At 33.8% G+C, this 19760-nt stretch overlaps 2 protein-coding genes across 2 annotated transcripts; one reads left to right on the forward strand and one right to left on the reverse strand.

Annotated features, from left to right (window-relative positions):
• Positions 1-1866: 1866 nt before the first annotated feature.
• Positions 1867-6309, forward strand: LOTGIDRAFT_158681 (hypothetical protein; the record flags this gene model as incomplete). The annotated part of the gene is made up of 8 exons (XM_009052127.1): positions 1867-2493; positions 2663-2819; positions 3044-3188; positions 3544-3653; positions 4624-4743; positions 4900-5040; positions 5249-5360; positions 5748-6309. The coding sequence occupies 8 exons, from the start codon at positions 1867-1869 to the stop codon at positions 6307-6309; spliced, it is 1974 nt and encodes a 657-aa protein (XP_009050375.1).
• Positions 6310-13010: 6701 nt separating this feature from the next.
• On the reverse strand, positions 13011-17294 carry LOTGIDRAFT_114238 (hypothetical protein; the record flags this gene model as incomplete). The annotated part of the gene is made up of 6 exons (XM_009052128.1): positions 13011-13198; positions 13626-13772; positions 14199-14289; positions 14590-14732; positions 16205-16432; positions 17147-17294. Coding segments are annotated over 6 exons (945 nt in total), but the record flags the coding sequence as incomplete, so codon positions are not given.
• Between the last annotated feature and the right edge of the window lie 2466 nt (positions 17295-19760).

The following is a 19760-nucleotide window of genomic DNA, read 5'->3' on the forward strand; positions in this document are numbered from 1 at the left end:
CAATCACCGAATTTAACCTTCTATACCTTTTTCAAGAAATCTAGTTGAAAACTTTCGAATAATATGTCACGTGAAAACCTGACCAATACTTAGTTTCTGGACAAAATTCAACATATTATTATGACGATGGAAGTTTTGAGCTTGCCAAACTGAAAGTAGACTAGTACATTTTATCAACATCCGCTTGACTGTCACTGCATACAAAACCTTTTTTGTTTAATTATTCTTCCACCGGGTAAATCTCTTACCATCTCACAAAATCTGAAAGAAAATGCAATTTCATGCATCAACTTCTAAATCTACACCAAAAATTTGTCAAAAACAGGCTTGCAAAAAACACCAAAAAGGGAGAATGAAAGAATGAAAAATAGCACGGATGTAATACAATCATTTGCAGAAAATACTTTTAGTGGAGTGAGTGGAATAAAAAAAATCGAATTTGGTCTGTGACATTTTGTGTCAAATAACCTTGTAAGAGAGTGATCAGGAAATAAAAATTATCCTTGTCATAATTATCCTTGTCGTGTTTGATATCCATGATTGATATTTCGTGACACTGATTGGTCGAGCAAAATTCACTTGACCCAAGGTGACCTTGATCAAATTTTCGCTGTACATGTATAGTATTAGTATAAGATGTATATTTTGTCCCTATTCAATCATATAGGAACGTTTTTGCCCTGTTATTCGAAGTGTTACCATTTCAGCATTTTAATTGGGGTGAAATGTTAAAATTTAAGAAGTTCAAAACAAGTACACTGTTAAGATCTTTCATGAAAAATTTCAAGAAAGTGAGATCAAAATCAAATATTTATGACCATGCTTTTGACCATATTATTGTAACCAATTTTCCACCTTACCTAATTGCTGGGATCGAATCAACTAACATACTACATGACCAATTCGTCTAAGAATTTGTCTAAGAATTTGTCTAAGAACAACTTATCCATGTAACGTCTCTGTGATCAAATTTTCTGTTGACGCAAACAAAGAGAAATCTTCTTCTTTAATTGCAGAAGATGGCAGTCAACCAGTCAGATCATTTCCACTAACAGGTACAAGTCCGTTCATCGGACGTCAGCAAGAAATAGAGAAGATTAAGACCTTCCTTAGAACTAGAGAACAAAGAATACTTAAAATATTTGGACCAGCCTTTGTAGGGAAGAAGTCCCTTGCTAAAAAGGTCAAGAAATTTCGTTCTTCGTAGTATTTGGATTTGGATTATGGAAATATTATGAGCTGTACTGTATGGTTATTTTGTACAAATTATTGATGAGCTCTGTAGTTGACTCTCAAATTGATGAGATTCGAGACTGTGCAATGCAAATAAAAAAAAGCTGTTTCCCTGAATGCATACCATATTTAAGACAATTGAAAAAAGGCACTGTTAAGGTATTCGTAATTAAAATTTAATCTAGTGTATTGTTATATTATGTTTTCAGGCAGTATCAGATTTCAATATAAGTAATGGTAGACCTATATTAAGTATACCATGTAACAACGTGACCTCGTGGACCGAATTCATCAATATATTTGCCCAAGTCTGCAGACTAAGCGTTCAAGTTCAGAATATAACAGAATTGTCTTATATTGTTAGATTCAATGACATGTTAGATACCTATCGACCAGTTATTCTGTTGACAAACTGTGAACGACTCAATTTAACCCAAACTAACAACAGCAGAAAGATCAAAGACTTCTTATTGCAACTGATTGAAAGATGTCTTCATACCCAAATCATTGTTACGTCTCAACAACAAATTGATTTTGGTTTTAATAACGTTTGGTTGGACATCAATCTTCCGGGGTTGTCTAGCGCAGAATCTTTGTCTTTATTCAAAGAACTGCTTCCGGAACAGGAAACATATGTATGAGGATGTAATTCTGGAGAGGTGCCATGGCTTGCCAACATTTATACTGGATGCAGCCGCATTGATTCGTGATAGTCAGAATGCAGCACCTCTATCATGTGATGACTTAAGAAATCTACTACAAGATGACGCTCGTTTATCAAGAATCCAAGAAGACCCTCTTGCCACTCCAAATATGACATTGGCTAGATTGATACCATGTGTTCCCCCCGAACTTCAACAGGCTGTAACAGATTTATCTATATTATCTGATGGACAATTTGGTCTTGAGGCAGTAGAGGCTGTTCTTGGCAAATCGGCGCCAGAAGCTAAACATGCTGTCGGTGTTTTGTGTAGAAACAAAGTTTTATCGTCAGTTGAGAACACGACATTGTACCATTTTACAACACCTATTGGTGAAAGACTCGGTAGTGTAATGAAGAAACATATTCGATATAACGATGCAGCACGATTGAGATTTGTCAAGTATTTTGGCCAGATTCTGTTGAAGACTAATTCTGATCTATATCTTCCTTCTCAACAGTCTTTATATGGTTATGATGAAAAGAGCTGGACTAATTTACAGACAGTATTGCGCCAAGCTATACATTGTACAGACACAACATTTGATGCTTTTAAACAGGTTGGTATTAATTCCAACAACTTGTGATTTTGATGGAAAAACCAAATGTACTTCCCAATTTTATTGATATCTTAATATTATTGTCCATCGGCATTTAGTCACAACTCCTGCTTTAATGGAGCTGATGCATACTTTCCCCTTAAATAACTTCCTTTTTATTTCAATCCAGGTTGCACTGAAAGCTGATAACATCATCATCAATTGTTTTCCACGTGAATCTGTAGAGTTCTATGAACATTTGACTGGCATTGCTGAACGTTGTGGTTCACCAAGAGATGTTGCAGCATTGAAAGCTCAGCTAGCGAGAGCATTAACTGTCAATAACGGTTAGTTCCTATTCCGCACTACTACTAAATCTAAACACAATGAATAATCAATTAGTCATGCATCAATATTAATAAGACATCTGTTTATGAATTCTGCTGTCTTGCTGGAAATAAAACACAAAATCAATTTAATTTAACGTATAGAAATAAACATCTTAGGTGGAACAGAATATCCGTTAGTTGAAATTTTATTCCTTTTGTTTTTTAAATTTTTAAAATTCCAGGCACCAACTTGAAACACGCAATGGAATTATTTCAAGAAGCCGAAGAAGTGTTAAAAGAAGATGGTCCTAGCAGTGCATTAATATGTTTAATGAGGGATATGGCATTTAATTACTTTAAAAACGCTAATTATAAAGAGGCATCCAGGTAATTTCTATTCCTTAAGAGGAACATTTGTCTCTTTCAAACTTGTCATGCTGACCCAGAAGAAGATTCACAGTTGAAGACCTATTTTTGCAAACTTTGTGTGTTTTGCCGACTAAAGTGAGCGGATTTCTCCCAAAAAAATCAAGATGGTCTCCCTTGGAATTGGGGAAAAATAATTTTTGTTTACAAATCTCACCTCCCATTAATGCTTTCGAATTTTCTACAATTGCTAAATGGAGAGGATCACAGACTCGTACATGTACGAACAGAAACATCTGCCTCAGATAGCTATCAGCTATCGGCTGGTGTAGAGGAAGATGTTTGGATTAGTACATATACGTAAATCAATTTCCAGATGCTGTGAAGAGGGTATTCGATTGGCTCAACACGTTGATACAGATAATATGGACATCAGCAGACTTCTTTCAACTCGCTCATTAGCAGCTATTAATTACAATGTTCTGGGTATGTACTGTAATATTGTTTTATGTGTAATGCAGATTATATATGGCTATGAACTGCAATATTGTGTTATGCAATTTATATGTAGTTATGAACGGCAATATTGTGGTATTTGTAATACAGTTCATGAATAATTTCGAACTGCATTATGATGTGTTACGTAGTTGATGTATAGTTATGAACTGCGATATTATGTCATGCAATTCATGTATAGTTCTGAACGCAATATTGTGTTTTTGTGTAATACAGTATTGAGGTTTTGTATAATAAAATTTATGTATTTCTCTGTAATATCGTGGTATGTGAATGCAGATCATGTTTAGCTATGCACTGGAAGATTGTGGCATGTGCAATGAAGATCGTGTATAGCACTGAACTGTGTAAAACAGTCCATATTGGGCTATGAGCTGCAATGTTGTTGTATGTTTAATACAGTTCAAGTAAATATCTGAGCTTCAATATTGCTGTATGTTTAATACAGTTCAAGTAAATATCTGAGCTTCAATATTGTTGTATGTTTAATACAGTTTAAGTAAATATCTGAGCTTCAATATTGTTGCATATTTAATATAGTTCCAGTAAATCTGTGAGCTCCAATATTGTGGGTTTGTGAGATACATTTTATAGACATTATTAACTGCAACATTTTGGATATGCGTTATCTTATACATTGATTGTTTCAGTGGTCTTTCTTTAGCACTGTTGAATTATTTTTCATGCGTTCTTTGCCAGTGCTTTCATCAGATGACATTTACCTTTTACTTCAATTGTCATTTTCAAGCTTTTATGTCCAAAACATTTATTGAATTCGACCCTCATTATGAGTAAAGTAAAGTTCTGCGGTGGATGTTTCTGAATAAGCAGAGCGGGCTCACTCATCCACAATTGTTGATGCTACTCTGCGATTGGTTTATAAATTTGGCACACATTTAGGAAATACATTTGTTTCAACAGATATGATCGTCTATTTTAGGTCAAAGTGAAAAGGCTGAAGCTATAATCTTGGAAACCCTTGATCTGGCAAACGAATTCTCAACGTCTCACTCCTCAATTTATGTGATGTTAAACACGTTGGGAATTATTCATGAAAAATGTAAGTTTGTAATTGTCATACTATGATTTTTTATAGAATAAACAAATCTGAAAGAAAAGTATATTGCTGTTGGGTAGAAAAATGTTTCTGGTAAATAACATGATCAAGTCTGTTATGATTATATTATGTTTTGTGTGATATATCTTTCAATTTAAGTCAAGAAAAATGACGACGAAGCATTACGGTATTTTAAAGCTTCATTACATGAACGGAGGAAATATTCAAAAATCACACCATCAGAGCTAATAGTTACACTAAATAGTGTTGGGATGCAGTATTCAAAACGTGAACAGCTCGGTAAGTTCATTATGTTTCCGTGCAAATTTAACGGAATACGATTAAATGAAATAAACATGCTAACTAATATATTGTTCAATACGTCATTTAAATTCTGAATCTCAAAATCTGAGACCTCAAAAATCACATGATAACAGATACAATCCAATGCAAATAGATCGGACCACAAGAACCAAAATAATTTGATATTTTTATATTGTATGTTTAGGAAAAGCCTTGAAATATTTAGAAGAGGCTCTGTCTATATGTAAGCAATGTGGTATCAATGATGACAAGGCTGGATTAACCTATATGCATTTGGGAATAGTCAATATGAAATTGTAAGTATGAATTATAAAACTGACGAAACATGTGAGTTACTAAGGGTCTAGAATTTTTACGTTTTCCATAATTAAATGAAAGGAAATATTCTGTGAAATTGGCCGCAGTTTAATTGATGTGACGATCTTGAGATTATTGGCCAAAAAGCATTAAAATTATGTCATAGTGTCATATGACGACAGAATTTAATCCGGAAAATGTCCTGTGTCAGATTTAACAGACGTCCGAAACATCTGCCTTTATTCCAGGCTCTGATAACTATTTTGAAATTTGTCGGCCTGAGTAGAGTCAGAAAAAATCGGCAGATATTACGGTCAACAGAATAAAGACTCCACGACGATTGTTAAAATCGCTTGTGATTATGATATATATTACTATAATTTCAGATCCAGGTACGAATTAACTTGTGAACAAATGCAAAAGGCTGTTCAGATTTATAGTGTATGCTCTCCTACCCAACGGGTTCATATCAATTTACGAGCATTTATCAGTCATTGTCTTATATTAAAAGCCGAGTTGGGAAAGGCTAAAGACACGTTAAAGGAGTGTTTCAATTATTCCAAGTCGTTGATTCAACAAGCACCGAAATATGACTATTACTTGGCATCTTTGGCTCATCTGATTACCCTTTCACAAGATAACCTAAAAGTCTGTAAAGAGACGTTGAAGAGGTTCGAAGAAGAGTCCAGTAGATTGTTAGAACAGTGGGAAGACTCGGATGCTCGAATAGAAGTTACAAGGAGTTTGTTATCATCAGCAAGACTGAATATAGAAAACATTGCTCATAATCAAAGAATTGATGTGACACCGTTTATAGACATAGAAAAGATATGTTTTGTATGTCAGACTATGACCAGATCTGGTGTAGATATGACAGAACATTGGCATTCAGCTCAATCAAAAACAGCTAACAAGGCTAAGTTTAAATGTCGGCTTTTTCAACTATAAAATATGTGAACGAAAGGTGGTGCTTATGTGAAATAGTACATGAGCATTACGACTGTCAAACTGATACCTTAATGCTCAGTTCACACCAACGGCGCTTTGATCGCGCTTTAAAGCGGCGTACAAAGCGGTACCAAAACGTAACAAAGCTCGACTAAAGCGCCAGGGTCGTAATAGATCGTTGGAAAGCTTTGAGCAAAGCTGGCTATTCGGCAAGAGCGCCAAATAATTTTATACTGTTTAAAAATTTTGGGCGCTCTGTCACGAATTGATTAAAGCGTCGAGAACGTATCAAAGCTTAACAAAGCGTAACAAAGTTCAGCAAAGCTTGACTCAAAGCGTAGGAAAGCTTAACAGAGCTTTATTCAAAGCGGGGACCCCAGTCTTCACGGTCTGTCACCACTTGATCAAAAGCGGCATGAAATCGGCCATTTCGAAATTTTCCAATGTGTAACAGAGATTAACAATGCACAACAGAGCTTGATAATCGTATCAGAGCGTGATTTAAAGCGTCATAACCGCATCAAAGCTTAATAAAGCTTATCAAAGCTTGATTTAAAGCGTAACAAGCCCTGATCAAATCGGGAAATAATTTGTCCCCAAAGCGTAACCAATTCGTATCAGAGCTTATCAGAGCGTAACATTACTTAGGACATCGTGATATTTTTGGAAAAGTAAACAAAAAATGATGGCGCTTTACTCGCCGATTTAAAGCGCAGCATTCGCCGTTGGTGTGAACTAGGCATAAAGGGGGAGGTTTGCCATGCGTTTTACCAATCGTTCCTTAGTCTCAGATACGGGAATTTTAGCATAACTAATCAGTAATAGTGTTTAGGGCTCACCGTCCAAATCTGAGCCTTCAAATCCATGTGTCAGAAAAGTAGGACGTAAAACTCCATTCATTTCATTTCATTTCAAATCCATGTGTGTCCAGAATTATCCGCGTTTGGATGTGACGACTCATCTTTTCTTGAGACTATCCGATTTTGCGATTTTCATGTAGTTCTGGTACTTCTGAAGACTATTTATATATTATATTCAATCTCAGAAAATGACGAACGAAACCATGGACCGTAAACCCAAACGAACGGAGGTGTCATCATGAAATATCTGCATTTATCGGTCCAAGGCTTTTAAAACCAAACTTGATTTCTAGAATAGATAGAAATTAATACCAAGAAACACAATAAGACCGCTTTGCTGATAATATATGCAGATACTGTTACTACTGTGTTTGTTCGACAATACTTTCTATTATTTGGTTTTAATGGAAAAATATTTACAATTAAAAGGTTTGATGACACCTTTGTTGAGATATTAAAGAGATGCTAAATCCATAGAAGAGTTAGTTAGTCCACAAATCTATTAGTTTTGGTATTCAAATTATGATCTAAAAGGGGGGGGGGGGAGGGGGAAGCGAGTGTGATAGAATTTTATATTATCTTTATATCTTCAAATATTCAAACAATAATTTGTTTTTGCTTTAATGTTATTATTATTCTATATATGTTATGTTATATTTTTGATATAGTTATTTCATTTTAATGAATAAAGATTTATTTTTGATCAAAGGATTGTGTGTTTGACTTGACATGATTATCCATACTTTCTAAAACATGAAACGACCAGGAAACGAACAACGAAAACGTGAAACGACCAGGAACCGAGCAGGAAAACAACAGAAAACGACCTTTCACGTTGTCGTTGGTCGTTTCTGGTCGGTTCATATTTTAGTAAGAACGAACATTATCACAGAGTTTCTGTGTTGGTCTTTCAGTTGAAATATTAAGATCTGTTGTCTGAGTTAGTTTATTGGTATATCGAATTCTGCCCTTTTTATTGAAGTGATCGTGAATAAGCTTCAAAACAGTAATGATAATATTAAAATTATTTTCGTTGATAGATATAATAAACTTTGATATACCAACAAACAATATGGCAACGCACAATAAATCTAGTTTCACGCTTCAACCACAGACCTCGACAAGAACTTTCCATACGAAACTTTCGTCGTACAGCTTAAAGATTATGCTAGGTATTATGTACTCCCTACACATGTTGGATACATGGTTTGAATTATCAATTGCTATGCAGAATGGCATAATTGACTATAGGAAACTTTACTTGGTCGCTAGTCTAGAAGACGGTGAACCGCCTTTTTGCAGTTTTTGACCCCGTTCAAAACTATCGGCCCTTTTGCAGATTTTTCCTGACTATCTGGTGGGTTTGTGTAATGTCAACTTTTTAGTAGTCGTAAAGGACGCTGTTACCTCCCTTGTAATAATTAACATAGTCCTGTAACTTCAACAGCCTCTACATCTGTTTCTTTAAAACTCTGGAATACCAACTATTTCAACTACAAATGTACAAGTTTAAAAATTTTTTGTTATCAAAGATTCAATAGAATATTCCTCAAACATCATATCGCAAGTGAACGTGTGAGACAGATGTATTCAAAGAATATTATCATATTACTTTTAATGATTATCATTGCTGTAGTTCTCTTATTTTTAATTAAAAAATATATTTCAGTCAAAGAAACATTTGATAGGTTTTGAAAACGGATTTCGTAAATTAATCAGTTGTTTTACTGGTGATATCTAACATATTGTTATTGTTACTGGTTAACTTTCAATGAACTGGAATATAATCAAAAAGATAGTTTTGGAATGGTGCCCTGATAAAAATGTGAAACAAAGGTTCTATAGTGCTGTTAAAACATAGCCAATTCAAGACAAATGTTAGTTGAAAGTAGAGAATATGTCTATCAATAGAAATTCATTCAAAGACTCTGAGCACAGTACTTATTGATGCTTCCATATTCCGCATTTTGTCTTAATTTTGTTTTTAGGGCACCAATAGACATACTTTTAGTGTCAAAATATATGTATTCAGGGTCAAGGAATGCATTTATAATGATTTTTAATCCCCCTGAGTAGGTTATTATCGTGAAAATTAAATTGAAGGGACAGATGCTTCGTGTGGGGTGGGGGTGGGGCATTGGCATTGTCTTAAGAAAAGACGAATTGTCCTGTAGCAACACCTAATAATAAACATTTCAACAGCATCCTCTACTACAAGTCCAACAACATCTCTTACTACGACTCCCCTACTACCAGCCTAACCACTTCTTCTACCAGTCAATCAATCTCCCCTATACTAGACCAACAACCTCCCCTTCTGTCAGTCCAACACCATCATCGACTCCTAGGCCTGCAACATCCCCTACTACCAGTCCGACTGCATCTCCTACTACCATTCCCACATTTGGACGGAAACTAGCAGATTTTGTTGGACTGGTAGCAGGAGGTGTTATGAACTGGTAGTAGGAAGTGGGTGGGGTGGTAGTAGGGGATGTTGTAGGACTGGTAGTAGGAGATGTTATTGGACTGCTTTTAGTAGATATTGTTGGACTGCTTTTAGGAGATATTGTTGAACTGGTAGTAGGAAGTGGGTGGACTGGTAGTAGGAGATGTTATTGGACTGCTTTTAGGATATATTGTTGAACTTGTAGTAGGGAATTGAGAAGATTTATGGACTGGTAAAGTGATATTAGATATATTAGATGTTAGACTGGTGGCATACAATGTTGAAGGACTAGTATCAGATGAGGTTGTTGGGCTGGTCGAAGGGGATGTTGTAGGGATCGCAGTAAGAGATAATGTTGGACTTAGTAGTAGGGGGTGGTGTAGGATTGGTAGTATAATTTGTTCGACTGGTGATAGGGGTTGTTGTAGGACTTGTAGTAGATGTTGTTCGACTAGTGGTAAGGGAATTTTTAGAACTGGTAGTAGGGTGTGTTATTGGACTGGTAGTAGGGGGTGTTATTGGACTGGTAGTAGTGGGTGTTATTGAGCTATTATTAGGAAAGATTATTGGACTGGTAGTGGGAAAAATTATACAGGATTGCTGACAATTCGTACTGAATGTTTTAATTTAATTTTCGCGATAAAAACCTACCCATGGGGAATAAAAACCATCATAAACGAATTCCTAGACCCTGAAAACATATATTTGGACACCAAAATTATGTCTATTGGTGCCCTAGAAGCAAAGTTATGACAATAATAGTATTCGGAATTTCGAGGATTGCGGCCATTTTGAATTTGGTCTATACAAAATTTCCCCAAGTGGCACCCGGTGGAAATGTGTTCAGAAGGGCTATCTGAAGCAGAAAAACAATAAAACATTGTATGTACTCCAAAACATACTTTCATAAAAATCTAGTGTTTGGCCACCAGACTATACTGTGTGGAATCTTCAAAACGATGCTGAGATAACTAGATAACTTCCTCTCTTTAAATTCTCAATTTCAAGCTATTTAATGAAAATCACTCATGTCTTAATTTGAATTAAACCACTGACTTCGTCTGACCCTAGTGAATTAAAATTAATGATTGAAGAAATAGTAAGATAGTATATATTGAATATGGTAATCAATTTTATTTTATTTACATTGCGTTATTTACAAGCTTAAATTAGATAAATGAATATAATCTTCTTATATGATAGCTTGCTAAAAATGAAGCTAAGATCGGTTGTTTATTTTCTATCTATTAAATATTTCATATCTAGTAAAATCCATCGAAATTAGCGATATTTTACAGCTTTCATTCATAGTATCAGAAATTCCTCAAGCATTTAAGGTTTTAAATCCCATTATGATTAAGCTCTTTCCTTGCTTGAACTATGTTGTTTTGTTCGTGATATTTTACCAGCTGTTCTATTTGCATCATTCCTTACTGGTGTTGTCTTACAAGGGGAATATGGAACGTAGTATAAAATCAATAGGAATTTGGTTATTAATCATGAGTTGGGGGAAGTTCTGACAATCTTTACATCCATTAGAACCCCCTGAGAATTACAACTTACATCATCATTCAGAAAGAAAGAATACTAGTTGTCGCATTGGTCTGCTCAGATGAGATCTAACACAGAACTTTCATCAAGCGACTGTCACTTGTATTGCTCAATAAATAAGAGAAAATAGTTACATTTTATTCATTTTTTTTTATTGAGATCAATAAAGCTTTTGAAACAAAGTCATAAAAAGTCAATATAATTAGGCTAATTACTATGGCTAATTTCGGACACTTGCTCCATCGTCCCCACTTGTCTAGTGGCTGTCTGGCTGTACCATTTGTTTCAGCTTCCACTGGATTTCCTCATGTATGATTTGTCAAAATTAATGTGTCCAATTCAAGCTACAGTAAAGAAATAATGTAAGAGATGTAAGAGAAATACAAATTACATTTTAGAAAAAATATGTAAACATTTTTTTTTTGACTTTTCTATGGGTAAAGACACAATTTGATTTTAGCTCCAGAAACCAATAAAAGTAAATAAGCATGTTTAGAAATAATGAAACGAAAATTGTCACGTGCTACCGTTTTCCATCATATGAATTATGTACATCATGAAAATATATTGCTCTTAAAATAATATGATTTAATTCTTATGCTACGGATCCTACAACTAGCGAAAAAAATGATAATAATAAAAAAAATAATGACAGTGAAATCATAAAAACAATACAATAATATAGAATTCTTAATAATCATGAAATAAATGTAACAATAATGTAAATAATGAATGAAAAAATCTATTTACATAGGAAGAATTTTTAAGATTAAAATATTCAAACTTTCTCAACTTTTCTACTAAAATATATTTATTGCAAATGTAATGGATTTTTCGAGGACTATAACCTATCTATATTATTTTCTTTCGTGTCTGAATTCATTATTTTTCATGGTATTTGAGATAATGTATCATGTTGACTGATTACAATATAAATCGGCGAGTTTCATTGCATTTTCCTGAATTTATATCTCACTGTATATTGAACAAGTATTGTTTTAGAACACTCAATGTTAAGGAGCCAAATAATCCAAATATTGAACCTGTATTTCTGTCGTTAATATTATTTACATATATTACAATTTCGGGAATAGTTAATCTTATGTTCAATAAAGGCTATATGGAACTTTGTCTTTTTCTCAAATAGTACAAATCACCTATTGTCTATAAACCATTCAAATAAACGTTACCTTTTCGTGCAAAGTGAAAATGTAATAAGGGCAATTCAAAATATATTTGTGGTCCCATTTTTAACTTTGAAACTTTTAACATAAGTTCGAAAATACTTCTGAACAAAGAAAAGTTACTAAAATAAAACGTTCCCCAAACCCAATACATATATTTTAAATCTATTTTCATTATTAATCATCTTAGTACAGGGTCGAAGAAAATAGGAAACATTTGGCGTCTAAACAACTAGTCAATGTGTAAGTTGATAACCAGCTTTAGATGTTTTTAGGTTTAAGAGAGTCTCGAAGTGGTGAATTTAATTGGTTGAAGTCGTAATTTAAACTGGTTGCTTCCCAGATAGCATCAATAGATAATCTTGGTGTTGTTACACTACTAACATCAACAGCAGTTTCACGTGGTTCACTGTAATATAAAATAACATTGATTATTAATTACTTCCAGATCCAGCTTACAATATTTCAAATCTGCAATGTATACATTCCTCCCCTTTTTTTCGAATTCCGGACAAGATTAATGACAGGTACACTCTTATGAAAGCGGTCAATTAAGACACCATTAATTATTCATGTATACTGGTTAAGCTCATGTTTTGATACCCCTTAACTTTCATAACATTTTATAACATGTATTTCAAACGACTTTCAACGAATTACTTACTCTTTTTGACGGCTATATTGTAGCCGCTTGAGTCCACAATGTTTATACGTTTCGTGCATTCGACAGTAGCATGTGGTGAGTACAATTATTACTATAAGAATGGCACCAGACAATGTTCCTGCTACTATATACAGATTTTCTACATGGTAACTATGGTTGGTTCCTTCTAAATCATTACCTTTACCTTGTAGGAAAGGTGCAAACATATCAACTGAAAAATAACATCGTCATCTTTTAAAATCGAAGTCATTAACTGTCTGCGATACAAGTATCTGCCACCGCATGCCTAGTTCACAGATCTCGAATATTTATAAGTAGTAAGTGTCTGTCAATCATAATTGACGTCCAGCCGACGACAACAATAAGGTTGAGCAAGGTTAGTGTCGGAGGTAAAGAACCATAAGCAAATTCGAACATCAACTTGAAATATGTTGACTTTTGAGAACGACCGTGGTCAAGTAGTGTAACGACGAAAATCCTTTTAAGCAAGTGGTCCACTGCCAATTAATAGCTTGTAAACGCAATATGACATTCAGTCACCAAGTTCTTGCACTCTGCATTCGTGTTTTGCAATTTTGTGTTGACCAATTAACCACCAGGTTGCATAAGACGTACGAACTTACTGGTATATTCACAATTAGGACCAGCGTGTAATTCGTGACAGGAACATTTAAAACCATTGATAAAATCTTTACAGGTTCCACCATTTAAACAGGGACTGGATTCACATTCATTTACATTAACCTCACATCTAGTTCCTGTTAATTTCAACTATTATTAAATCTAATGACATTGTTGTGTAAAACGCAGCTGCCAACGTTTTTGTATTTATTTTGAACATTCAACAACGATATTTTGTTCGGTTACTTTCTCTTAAATCGACTGTTTCTTTTCATTTCCGTAGGCTTATCACTGAATATTTTAAATATCGCCTTCACAGCAAATTAGTATTTCGGTAAAGAACTCATACTAATCAAATTATCACAGATCTAACTGGCGTCAATAATTATTTTATTGCTTATTAAGTGATCTTTAGACAATTAGGATCACGTGGCCAATTTTTAGTTTAAGTTCACATGAGACTTTACGTTTATTTTCATACATTTCTACAATTATACTTCGGTAAAGTATACGGTGTTTAAAATTAACTGCGGCAATAATCATTAAACAAAATTAAATAGTACCTTTAAATCCAGGAGGGCAATGGCAGGTAGCATTATAATCATAGCTACATTTACTGTGGTTAAAACATGGATTTGGTGAACATAGATCAACCTGATATAGAGCACAAATATTATGTGTAAAATAGTTGTAGCATAACGAGTCCGCTCATAATCGATCAAACTTTGATAGTACTATTTGTGGTTATTATATTTGAAAAAATTGAAATGAATGGGAAATATTTCAAAAATGGTAAATTTTACTTCTTGAAACTCGGTATCCACAAATTCTGTTGTATATAAAAGCAGCAAATCAATTTAAGACTTATCATTCTCTTCTACCAGTATTCAATACGACAATATCAAAATATGTTTATTAAGAAAGTCATGACAAAACGTATCTTGAAATACATACCTTATCTGTACAATGACGTCCTTTGTGTCCCGGATGACATTGACATCTATAGTCATCTACCTCCTGAATACAAACACCTTCATTCTGACATGGCGAGGTTTTACACAGGTTATACATTTCATTACATTTGGTTCCATGGTATCCTGTAGAGAATTGAGATATACATACAATGTAATAACAATAATGGATTATATATGTTTTTAACAGTTTTCATTTCCAACTTGTCTCTTAAATGTAACATGCGATAAAGTGCTTTAAGCTAAAACATATTTTTATGACCAATTTTTATACGCCGACATGAAACACCGGTCCGTCCGTCCGTCCGTCGGTCCGGCCGTCCGTCCGTCAACAATTGCTTGTAAACACTCTAGAACATACAATTCTTGACGCATCTTGACGTCATTATCACCCAAGAATGAACCCTATTGAATATCAGAAAAATAGAAACATATTTCTACAAAACGGGTTCAGTTTTTTAGCTCTAGAACGTACCATTCTTGCTGGATTTTGACAAAACGTCGTAATAATGTTCATTATCACTCACAATAGTTCGAAAAAAGTGTATGACCGAAGATTGAATATTTTATACTGGTGATAGTTACGGTGATAGTTACTGTACTGCAAAATATTCTTATTTAAATTCCAGGCTGCCAGTGGGTATATCTTACCTTGCCTGGAAAGCTAATATCTATAGTGGTTTAACGCCCCGATACTCAATAAGCTTATTTGACGTAATGAATTTTCCACCGAGTTACACAGTGGATCAGCATGGACTTAGTCAATAAAAAAAAACTTGGCAATACCAAACCCACCTGATACGTTTCGGAGAAATCATCCCTGGTTCAAGAAATGATACATAATATTAAAAATAATCCCCTGTCATTGGTATTTCTGATTACAAACTAACAAGGCATAACATAATCTATATCTGTATCTGTACAGAAATTGTCAGAATCTGGTTTTTGTTGCTTGTCAATTTGTATAATTAACTCACCAAGTTTTCTTTTATTATGAATTCAGTTGCACAAAAATAACATCAATTTGTGAACGTAATGGAATATTGAATATATTTATAAATTTAGATTCTGTGACGTAGATGTTACATGTCAATGGATGAGAGTTTCATTTCAAATTAAATTCAAAATCAAAGAGTATACATTTATTCCGATTTAAAGAGAGAGTGATAAAACGTGACCATGAAAAAAGTTACATTTGGATGCTTCGTACAATTATAGTACAAGGAGACTTTCTCTGGTGCTATTTTTTGACATGGCAGTTCTGGGTGATATACGTTTGACCGCTTTTTGGAAGTAGAAAGCCAGATTCTGACAAAAGTGTTTTAGAGATTGCTCTGTGAAAGATGATCTATTCTAACTTTAAGTAAAATGAGATTTTTAAACGGGTACATCGTTAGTTATACGGAACCGTATAATATGATCTTTTTGTTCTAGAAGTTTGAAAATTAATCCTTCTTTAAAGATGCCACTGAACAATCAAGATGCAGATTTGGTGCTTTATTACAGAAAATTTAAGTGATCAACCATAAAACTAAAAGTTTTAGAAGAGAAAAATCGGATTTCCGAAGCCGCTACTGGTTTGAATGATTGCCACTTACCTGGTGTACAGTAACACTGGAAACCTCCAACCCTGTCCACACATACACCATGTTGACATGGGTTGGACTCACATTCATTGATATCAACTTCACAATGGGAACCAGAGAAACCTGGACGACATTCACATTGGAAATGTGTCTGATTACCAGTACAACTACCATTGTTCTGACATAAATCTAACGAGCAGAGATTTGATACCCTCTCTGTACAGAGACTATCGTGATAACCTACAATACAAATTACGAACATTACGGTAATGAAGGCAAGTACACATACAATGCGCAATTAGAGGAATTGTTCACAGGACAACAGTATTAAGACTTATTTTTATGCAGTTGAATGACCTGTACTACGAGATACCATCAGACCACCATTACTGTTGGGAAAATGGGTTGAAAAGTCCGAAAGTATCATCGTCTGTTCTCTCCAATCGTCGGTAACATCTTATTACACGTCATAAAATACCTACATTATTGATATCGAAATGAACATTTGCGACGAGAACAATTTCTGAAGTATAAAATATTATGCCTTGTAGATGACATTGACGTCATAAGATTGTGTATCAAATAATGTCAAGAGAAACAGAAGAATATTAATCAATTAAAGTGTCGTCTATATTGAGACAGCGATAAGATCCAAGTGTTTGAAAATAGAAACTATCATATTTACAGAGTGTATTTTCTATCTTGATCATGGTTTATTTCCAATAAAGAACATATAAAGCCATACTAGATTCAGTGATTTTATGTGACTTTATTTAGATATTTATAGTAATGGTTATAACTAGTGCTAAATGTGTCATAATGCCATATGCACGTTTCTTATGAGCTGATTCTTATAGAGACATACATTAATCATCATGGCCCAAGCAAATGCCTTATATTTGAAACTGCGACTGCGATATTCTTTTCAAATATTTAAAATCCATCCATACTCACCTAATCTACAATTACAGTTAAAGTCACTTAATGAATTCTTCTTGTGTTCACATTGACCACCATTTTGACATGGTCTGCTTAAACAGGAATCAAACGTATGACAATACTCTCCTTTAAACATATCACAACATGAACAGTGGAAGTTTGTCTGAAATAATAAAAAAGGAAAGTCGTTTAAAAAACAGACAGGTTATATGTATAAAAGCTATAATTAATGACGTATTTGAAATTTATCATTAAGGGAAACAAATTAGGCTTTTAAATCTTAATTATCCACAATATAAAAGACTGTTTGCTTTTATAACATAAAAAGATGGATTCCTGATGGATTTATGACCATTGAATTTGATCAATAAGTTCGAATTTACAATGCAATGATAGAGGTACTAGAGGTACTAGAATAGAACTTGAGAAAAAAGGGGGAAAGAAATAGTGCTTTGACATTTGCAATGATTGCTTGTTAACCACAATTGTCAAACAATAAACATAATAATACAATTCTTTCATATTGCGTCCATTTCTGGAATAAAATGGACTTTTCCATCAAAGAAAACATGTTTTTCACAAGTGACTCTTGCCATTTGTTGTCGAAGAAGACTGTTATATAATTTTCGTTCGCCAAGGACAATTTAGGTTCAAGTCTAAAAGAGTTAAAACAAGCTTTACCAGATGTCAAATTGTATATTTCAAGGAATATTATGTACTATATAACCACTGCTGTTTATTGTACCTTTACTGGTATAACATGTATAGTAATCAGTATCTTATCATTATAAATACCCAATAGATTATATAGAGTGTCAGTCTCAGACAATAATAGAATCACTTTGGCGGAGAAAAGGAGCTTATACAATGATCTTAAGTGTTTGACTTCTTCTTGAACAGCTAACAAAAATAGCTTCATTCAAAATTCGTCATCATTTTTAGGAAAACTTCATGCCCTTGTCCAAATTCAGTAGCCTCGTGAAAGATCCTCGTTACATTTATTGTAATAAAACGAGAGAGCTGACATTTTCAAAAGTTATACACTTAAGTTTGTGATGGCATTTGAACCAAAAACTAAGCAAACTTTTTGTGAAATAAACACAAGTCATTTATTGTGACATTTTAATTTTACAAAAGAAGAAGCCATATCACTTAAGTTTTAAATGTTGTTTTCAACTAATGAACCGGATACAACAGATCATTGTGCAGAGTTTTTATCTAGATTTTTAATGAAAACCGGTTCCAATAATCAGACAATTGATGATTCAATTTATCTTCAGATTCCTCACTATTATAGAAAGTTTCTCAGATTTATTGAATTTTACCGGAAGCCGTACCTCTTCAAAATATCATTATTTAAAACAGCTCTTCAATAGCCTGTTATCAATATCGCTTAAGAGGAAGTAAAAAATAAAGTTTTCGTTTTGACAGTTACTTGCAGCGTTTTAAATTAAAGTTTTCTCGAAGTGTTTAAACATCGAAATCAATATGTTGTGATTTGTTAATGTCCTGAGTGTAACCCGACTGAAGTTTTATACTTTTTGGCTACTTCATCTGCAAAATGAATAAACTGCAGAAAGAATCAATGTTCCGTGGTACATGGTAAATGGGAGATGCAATTAACACAGGAATTACTTCTATAAGTAGTGTAATATCTTGTTCTCAGATCGATATACATGTACATGTATGATATATATTGTCAAAATATGTCTGAAGAAACGTAGGACGTAATTTCATTACATTTCTAAAATGTTTGTATTAGCATCAACTAAAATCATAAAATCATTTTATGACAATGGTTGTGATGGTAAATGGCATTTCATTTAATGGACATCAAGTCGAGTAACACAATTAAGTTCAATTCCTTAGATAACAGAACATTTAATTACTGATAATTAAAATCGAGAGCCTTTGAGACCGCTTCCAGAATATTCTAGTTAATGCATAAATTACATGCCTTATTGGTTTACATCTCCTCAAATTCAAATGTGACAAATGATGGGTCGTTTGAACTAAGTATAATTTCAGTACCTTATACTAGTCTAGGTACCTTTTGATTCATAACAAGTTTGTCTTTGCTTTCACAGATGAGTTCAATGATTCAACATTTTGTCTAGCATTTGCATTTGTAACGGGGTACATATACACACAAATAAGACAGTGAACCTCTTTTGAATCCCTTTAAAACATCAAATGTAAGTCCGGAACAACTTGCTGTCATGGGTTCCCTGTGGAACGAACATATATGAGAGCAGATGAGACTTAACAATCTATCAATGTCGTTTCTAACAAAAAATGACAAATGGTTTTTGACTGTAGGTTGTCAGCGAAACTGCATTAGTAAATCTGTATCACAGTATTAATCAATCAATAGCATGGGGACTTAGACAGATTCGTCTATCACTTTATTAGTGAATAACGGCACGAAATAACCCGTTTCCTGAATTGAAAATTTCAATTCATTTTAATGTTTTAAGTGGTTCTGCTGGGTATGTACAATGTTAGAAATAACCTTTATCAAATCAACATGAGAGTGTTAATGTCATCTTGGGGATCACAAGGGATGCGAGAAACATTTGACCTCTATTCCTTTAAACAGCAGACCAAATACCCATAACTGAAGAATGGA

Source organism: Lottia gigantea (assembly GCF_000327385.1).
Source record: "Lottia gigantea unplaced genomic scaffold LOTGIsca_18, whole genome shotgun sequence".
NCBI lineage: Eukaryota > Metazoa > Mollusca > Gastropoda > Lottiidae > Lottia > Lottia gigantea.